This window comes from Corvus moneduloides, chromosome 15 (assembly GCF_009650955.1).
Source record: "Corvus moneduloides isolate bCorMon1 chromosome 15, bCorMon1.pri, whole genome shotgun sequence".
Classification (NCBI taxonomy): Eukaryota; Metazoa; Chordata; class Aves; order Passeriformes; family Corvidae; genus Corvus; species Corvus moneduloides.
The window spans coordinates 52,048-59,755 of NC_045490.1; the positions used below are offsets into that span (position 1 = coordinate 52,048).

At 51.4% G+C, this 7,708-nt stretch overlaps 1 protein-coding gene across 1 annotated transcript; it reads right to left on the reverse strand.

Moving 5' to 3' along the window:
* Positions 1-330: 330 nt before the first annotated feature.
* Positions 331-3,329, reverse strand: EGR1 (early growth response 1). Its single transcript, XM_032125158.1, is given in 16 exon segments — positions 331-1,670; positions 1,673-1,732; positions 1,735-1,776; positions 1,779-1,839; positions 1,841-1,960; positions 1,962-2,096; positions 2,098-2,156; positions 2,159-2,195; positions 2,197-2,322; positions 2,324-2,435; positions 2,437-2,486; positions 2,488-2,589; positions 2,591-2,646; positions 2,957-3,095; positions 3,097-3,159; positions 3,161-3,329. Coding segments are annotated over 16 exon segments (1,527 nt in total). The 5' UTR covers positions 3,194-3,329; the 3' UTR covers positions 331-1,338.
* Between the last annotated feature and the right edge of the window lie 4,379 nt (positions 3,330-7,708).

Below are 7,708 nucleotides of genomic sequence, written 5' to 3' on the forward strand. Positions count from 1 at the left end.
AGATTTCTGACTACCTCTGAACACAGCTGAGATTCTAATTTTATAACTTTAGTTTCCTCACTGGAACAATTGGTTTTCTGTCTAATACTAGCTCTGGGAGAAGCCAGAAGACAGTAATTGTGGCTACTTCAAAAGAGCTCGTGATGCAAGGACACGTGTACACCATCCATGCTTTTTGCAAGCAACTGGATGTGAGAGCGATCTCCTCGCCTTTCTTTAAACAGGTGTTTTTTTCCAGGAGACAAGCGGTACGTGTGGCTTTGAAGCAACTGCAGGAGTCGGGATTGCTGTGGTGCAGTCTTCCTAAGTAGTAAGTTCAAGGAAAATTTGTAAGTCTGCACAATTTGATGTTTTATTTATTTTTTTCTGAAGGGTATTGTACACCAAATGTCCCAATGGCAGGAAAGCGCATTCAATGTGTTTAGAAGCCAAACAGTCACTTTCATTTTAACAAACACAATTACGAAGTAAAAATAAACCACAAAATAATGAACCGCATGTTCATAACATACAAAAATTGCTGCCTACTCAGTAGGTAACTACAACATTCCAACTCCTGAATATATATATATATATAAATTTACATGTTTGTAACAAAAATAGACTTTGGGGGGGGGGAGGGTATGGGTGCTTTTTTTTGTTTTTTTGCTTACATTCCGTCCCCTGGGCCTTTCTCTTTCTCCTCTCCCTACCCATTCCCTGCTCTTCCTTACATTCTTTGAGTAACATCCTTTCCACTTTAAGGCAAGATGCAAAGCATCCACTCACACAAACGCATGACGTCAGCAAGGCTTCACAAAAAGGCACCAAGACTTTTAACTTTTAAAACAAAACTTCTGCCACATGTGAGTGTCTCATCAGGTGATATTTACATAGCATCACTCCAACATGCTCAAATACAGTAAGTGCTGTTCCCAAAGAAGTTTGAAATGCATTATAGCTTTGTCACTGAAATAGAATTAACATTTACAAAATATGGCCCTGCAAACTCCAAATTATACAATATGAATATGCAAAGATTTTTTCCACATTAATAGTACCTAAAGGAAAGCAAAACCATGGCACATGTACAATTTACATCAGCTAAATACTTAATCAAAGTCCTTTCATCCTAATAAAAGATTATTGTTTACGGGAAAATTATATTGAACTTATATCCACAGTCCATGCAAATTAAGTCATTCAACAGAGGTGGAAAACTTAAGCAGCGGTTGTTTCAGGCAGCTGAAATTTAAACTAAATAGCCTTGCAACGTATGGTGTTGTGGGAGTAATTGGAGACTCCATGTCTGATAAATACCAATGGAAAAGGTGAATTCTCCTGTTCCAGAAGTAGTCCTCAGCAGATCTCAATTGTCCTTGGAGAAAGGCCGCATTCATGTCTGAAGAGTGCTGAGGTCACCTGTGAGCTGAAATTGTTGGCGACTCCTGGAGATGAGAAGGAAGTGGCCACTTGGGTCTGAAAAGTGGCAGTGCCAGAGGGGTAAGTGGTTGCTATAGAAGGGGATGGGATGTGGGTGTGTGCAGGGGAGGGATAGGAAGAGGGAGCAGGAGAAGAATATGCTGTGCGCACTGGGGAGGGGTAAGTGGTGGCGATGGAGGAAGGGTAGGATGTAGTCACAGAGGATGAATAGGCAGGAATTGAGGAAGCAGTTGAGACTGGAGCCTGCCCTTTTCCGCTTTCTTGTCCTTCTGCCTAAGGTGGATTTTAGTGTGCCTCTTCCTCTCATCATTCTGGCAAACTTTCTGCCACAAATGTCACAGGCAAATGGCTTCTCCCTGTGTGCGTGCGGATGTGCGTAGTCAGGTGGTCACTCCTGCTGAAGTTCCGCATGCAAAGTGCGGCACTGGAAAGGTTTCTGTCCCGTGTGGATGCGTATGTGCCGCGTTAGCTCATCAGATCGTGAAAACCTCCGGTCACAGGACTCCACTGGGCAGGCATAGGGTCGCTCATGAGGAGGGGGTCTTGCTGGGACGGTTTGGGTATTTCCTCATCCTGCTGGGCTTGATCAGCTGGGACTGATAATTAGTGTTGAGGGTCTTCAACTCTTGGGAGCCAGTCTGAGTAGCAAATGCCTTAATAGTGGACAGTGGTGTGGAGAGAAGGCTGCTGTGCTCTGGTCTCAAGGGCCGGGAAGGGCTTCTGATCAGCTGAACAAGACTGAGCTCACCCTGCTGCTGAGGGAACAGGTAATCCCGGGATCATTGGCACCTGAAAGTTGGTTTTAGCAGTCGGATAAGCTGGAGGTGGATACTGGATGGGGGCTCCAGAGGGGTTGGGGAAGGACTGGGTCTGGGATTCAGGGAAAATGTCAGAGCTGGGAATTGGGAAACGTTGGTGCAGCTGAATAAATTGGATTGTTCTCGCTGGCTTGGACAGAACAGCTCAGAGGGGAGCTCTGCGAGGAGGAGGAGGATGGTGATGATGAAGTAGGGCGTAGAGGTGGGAGGTGCATTAGCCATGCCCACCAGCCCACTGACGAGGCCTGAAGAGGGGCTCTGGCCATAAGGGGTTGCTGCTGTTGGGGGCCGGCTCTAAGGAGAAGCGCCCCGTGTACGTTATCGGTGGCAGTCGCGTCGTTTGGGTTGGGATAGTTGGTTTCTGGCAGGGTTTTCTCGCTGTTCAGGGAGATTTCGGGAAAAGTGTCTGCGAAGAGAGGAATAGCGATTAATACCAGCAGCCACTGCAGCCGCTGCCGGTGCTTCGCGAGCCATCCCTCACACAGCGCAGCCCCAGATTCTGGTTAATTACTAATTGAGCGTAACATAGTTGCAGGCGTCGCTGGCAGGTCTCCAGCCGCAGCTAGTCCGGAGCCGCTGACCGCACACAGGAGAATCCCCCCGCGCGGCCGCCGGGACAGATGCGACTCTGCAGCGCGGAATTCCCGCAGGCGTCGCTGCCCCCCGCGGCACACACCGGGACTCCCCGCCCGCCTGGGCGATGTCAGCGCGCTTACCTGCCGCGAGGTGCTCGAAGTGCTGCTCATCCGGGCTCCCCGCAGCGCCGAAGCCCGCACTCTCGGGTGCCCCGGGCGGGGCAAGGAACTGCGGGCCCCCGCCGCTGAGCAGCATCATCTCCTCCAGCTTGGGATAGTGAGTGGTCCATGGCGGGGGGCGAGTGCGGGAAGGTGCCAAAGGGGTCGGAGATCTGCAGCGGGGGGCAGGAGCTGCATCTCTGCCTTGGCCGCGGCCATGAGAGCGCCGGGCTCCGACTCTGACGGGTGATTGGCGCTGCCGCCGCGGGCCCGGCGGACAAGCCGGCTGCGGCGAGGCGGCCGTCGCCTGCTCTGCGCCCTGCGCCGCTGTCGCCCCGGCGGTGCCCGCTGAAAGCGCTCGGCTCCCCGCCCGCCCGCCCGCCCGGGGCTCCCCCCGGCTCTGCCCGCTGGAAGCGCTCGGCTTCCCCGCCCGCCCCCAGCACCGCCTCTATATAGCGAGTCTCACCTCGGCCGCAGCCCGCCCCAGCGCTGACGTACATGGCCATATATGGAAAGCAGGAAGCCCTAATATGGATGCGGGCCGGAGACCCCTCCTGGCGTTCAGAGCCTGGCACCGGGGAAAGCCGGGCCGGGGGGCCCCGCCCGCCACGGGCTGAGGGCCCCACGCCCGGTGCAGATCTGACCCCCGCCACCGGCAGCGCCGCCGCAGCGCTGCCGCAGCATCGCCGGTCCCGGGAGATGGGGTCCCCGGCCCCCGCCGGCCCCGGCCAGCCCGCCGGAAGCCCCCGCCGTACTTTCCATATTAGGAAACAACCTTATAAGTCTCGATTCCGGCGGAGGCTTCCCGCTCCTTATATGGCGATTCCGGCCCCGGGTTGGGGGGGCGCGCAGAGCCAGGCTGCAGCCGGGCGCGCGCGCGCCCGCCCCCCCCCCCCAGGCAGCAGGAGCGCGCGGAAGCCCTGGGCCGTGGAAGAGCGGAGCTGCTGCTCGGGCAGGTGGCACAGGAGCCTCGGGGAGCGCCCGGCAGACCCCGGGGTCGCCGCCGTGTTTTTGCGGGCAGAGCTCACCCTCGACCCCACCCCGTTTGCTCAGCTCGCACTACTCGCCTCCCCTCCGTCTCCGCGGAGGAGCCAAGCGCCGTCAGCTCACGGTCAGCGGCGCCGCGCCCTCGGCAGCCTCGATGTGGAGGAGTTTTCTGGGTGCTGGCAGCGTGCCCAAGGCAGGAGCTGCCCGCTCCCGGAAATGGGGAATCTCCGGGATTCCAGCGGCCTGCCGGGATCGCCCTGCTCCGCACGCTCCCGACGAGAGCGGCGGAGGTATGTCCGTAGCGCCAGACCGGGGCAGACCCCGGCTCCGTGCGCGTCCTTGACGTAGCGAAAAACGGGGCACTGATAAACAGAGAGCCCCAGGTACTACATGGCCGCAGCCACCACTGACTTCAGCGCGATGAAAAGTGTCAGCGCTCGGGACTCTGCTCTCGCGCCCTTAGGACTGTCCCTTGACACAGCTACAGCTCTTTCCTGCCCTCCCCGCAAGCGATGGCTGCGCCCTACACCGGCTCCGCATAGAGCCCTCGGCCTTCTGCTCGGCGCAACACCACGCCGAGGAGCCGCGAAAGAACACTCCCCAGGCCGGGGGAGCCTCTCGGGCTATAAGTAGTCGCTCGACGCGGCCGCCGCCCCGCCCCGCCCGGGCAGCCCCGCTGCCGGCGCGCGGGGCTTCCCTGGCACCGGGCCAGACGGCACCGGCGACGCAGTGCGGCCGCAGTGCGCGTGCGCGGTCATCGCGGCGAGCGCTTCTCCGCACTGTGCGGGGCTTCGGGGGCGGGAGCGGAGCTGTCGCCTGCAGCCCAGTGTTTCGGTGGGCCCGATGCCGGTGACCGGGCCTGAAGCTCCGCGGCGCACGGTCGCCCCATGGTCGGGTGCGGCGCGGGACTTGCCGGGGGGCCGGCTCGCCGCCGTCTGCCGCGGTTCTGCCGCGGACGGCGCTCCCTCTGCCGCAGAGACGGAGTATAACGGCAGGCGACTTGGTTCCTCTTCAGGTCTGGCCCCGCTCGGTCGGGGTACCGCCCGCCTCCGGGCAAGTTCCGCAGCGCCGCTCGCGGTCGGTTGCAGAGCAGGCTCTTCCCCGCGGAAATCCTGGCGCCGAGCGGGCCACGTACCGCTTTATGCCAGGCAGCCTTTTTTGCCATAGGAAGGCAGCTGTATAAACCACTAAGGCTCTTACCGCCTTTGTGATTTGTATTCCAGTTGCGAATATAACGGCAGGGCTCTGTCTGCCCGCTTTTATAGGCTATTTAGACTTGTGCCGTGTGTACGGCTTTTAACTGAGCTGCTATATTTAGGACCGTGCCTTGTCAGTAACACCATGCAGTACCTCCCACACTGATGCACTTCCACCTTGAAATCAGTGATGGGCTGTAGCAACACAATGCCTCCAGGAAAAACGTGGAAAGCTTCTGCTTATTTGCAGCTCCTATTACCCAACGGCAGCTAATACACATCTGTTCTTTGGTACTTACTCTTTATGGAGAGAAATCGTACTAGTTTTCAGTGCACCAGGCCAAACCTTTCTTTGAAAATGTGATTCGGAGCTTTTCCTTTTTAACAGATACCTGCTGCAGGTTTTGTGATGTCCCATACATAATGATTACAACTAGTCTGATTTTCATCAGCATGTCACAGTTTGGAGCTCTGTTAGAAAGGGGTATGAGTACCAGAGCTTGACTTTTTCTACAAACACTGTAGTTTGTTTTGGCTTCTGAACATCTTACTGACATTGCATCTTCCTTGCCCTCTTTTTTTATTCTATTCCTTTTCAAGATCAGAAAGAGGTGCCTGATTCACAGAGAATTTCATTCATACACTCTGTATGTTAGGCCCAATATTCCTTTACAGATACTGAAATGCATAATTCAGACAAATTTGGGTTTTTTTTCAAAATCTGGAATCACAGATGGAAAAATCTATTCCTAGTTTTCTTTTCAACTACCTTCATTTTTATCAATGTAATTCTAATTTATCAATTCATATAAGAGAAAACAAGAGACCTGCTTTAGAGTTGCAGACGGAGCAGCGTAACTAGCTTGAACTGTACATAAGTTATAGTAATAAAGACTATTTTGCAACATTGCACCATTCCAGTGAGGCTTGCTGGCTTCAGGGAAGTACGGGAGAGGCTGTGGATGACTTACAGCCTGTGCGCTGAGCTAGGAAATTGCCTGTTGTTATGAGTTTTCCGAACTCCTCTTCTGTGTTCTATTTTCTTTTTCTGAATACAACATTAGGTATGTAGGGATTATATTGAAGGTATTGTATTTTCACTACTGAGATCCAAGATCTGCCTCAGTTCACCTAGCCAGACATTTGGGTTTTTTTTCTAGGTAGTACGATTTGAATGTCCCAAAGAATTTGCTACAAAGAATAGACCAGTATTTGAATTGTCTTTCCCAAAATGCAGTATTTTAATACCTTTTTAACACTTCCCTTTATGCTCCTAGTGAAGCACAGAAAATGTAAGACACTGCCATTGGATCAGTCACAATTTTATTTGAAAATTTAACAGCTTTGATTGTGATTGTCTAATGAATAAACATGCGTGATACACTGGGTCTCCTTAAAAGTCCGTCATTATCAAATGTATTTGTTGTCTCTCAATACATTTCAGTGAGAGGAATCCTGTTCCAAAGACACAGAGCACAGAATGCTATGGGGTCTGGGAACGAGAAGAGAGAATGGGGTACTAAGCTCCAAAGTAAAAAATTACCTGAGATGAATCCTTGTTTTTGTTTTGCTTGCTTTCTTAGTAGAGGCTGGTACAAACTATTTTATAGTCAGCCTCAGCATAACTTTCAATGTTTAATTTTTCACTGTGTTTTCATTCATACTAATCTGTTGTGCTATTGTGCCAATAAAAGAATCACTGTGCCTTTATGAACTATGTTTTCACACGATCACAGCTTTATCTCTCAGTTACTTTTTGTTAACTGCTGCTTTCACGATGAGCTTACTTCCAGGTCTTTCCAACTTGTACTGTGACTTAAAAGTGAAAACATCACTGTTACTGTTGGCACTGAATTAACTAAGTTTCAACTCTGAAAGCAAGAAAAGTTAGCCAACTTTGTCTTTGTAACTTGCCTGGAGTTCTAACATTAATTTTGTTTCAATTAGATGCACTTTTCACTTTATCCACAAACATAGTTTCCTTGTGTCTGGAATGTCCATAGGGATTTTATTTCTCCATAGGACTATAAACAACTTTCATAGATATTACAGTTACTTTCTGAACTAATGCAGTAGTTTCTTTGTAGTTTGACTTAGTGAGGAAAAAACAGTAAAGTACAAAAAACCCAAACAAACAAACAAACAAAACCAACAACTGTCGCTGTTATCCCCAGTAACGGCGAAATCACGACCATAGGTCAGGTCAGATGATATGGCCAAAGCAGAGCTAAGACCTCGTTTAATGAATTTCTCCTCTTTATAGTGTAGTTCGCAATAAAGAAATTACATGATTGGCTTATTCACTCACCACCTCTCAAGGTGATAGGCTGAGCAGTAAGACACCCATTTCCAAATATTATTCTCACAAGACTGTAAACAATTCTAGTGTTCTGACAACAATAGCAGGTGTAGAAATAGTTTACATTCTTACAAACTGTTATCCATCCAGTCCTCATGAGAACGAAAGCTCTCACAGAGAAGCTGTGAGAAGCTGGATTTCTCTGTTTCTCAGCTAAAGCATGAGAAAGGAAAAACTTCACAAACTACAGAG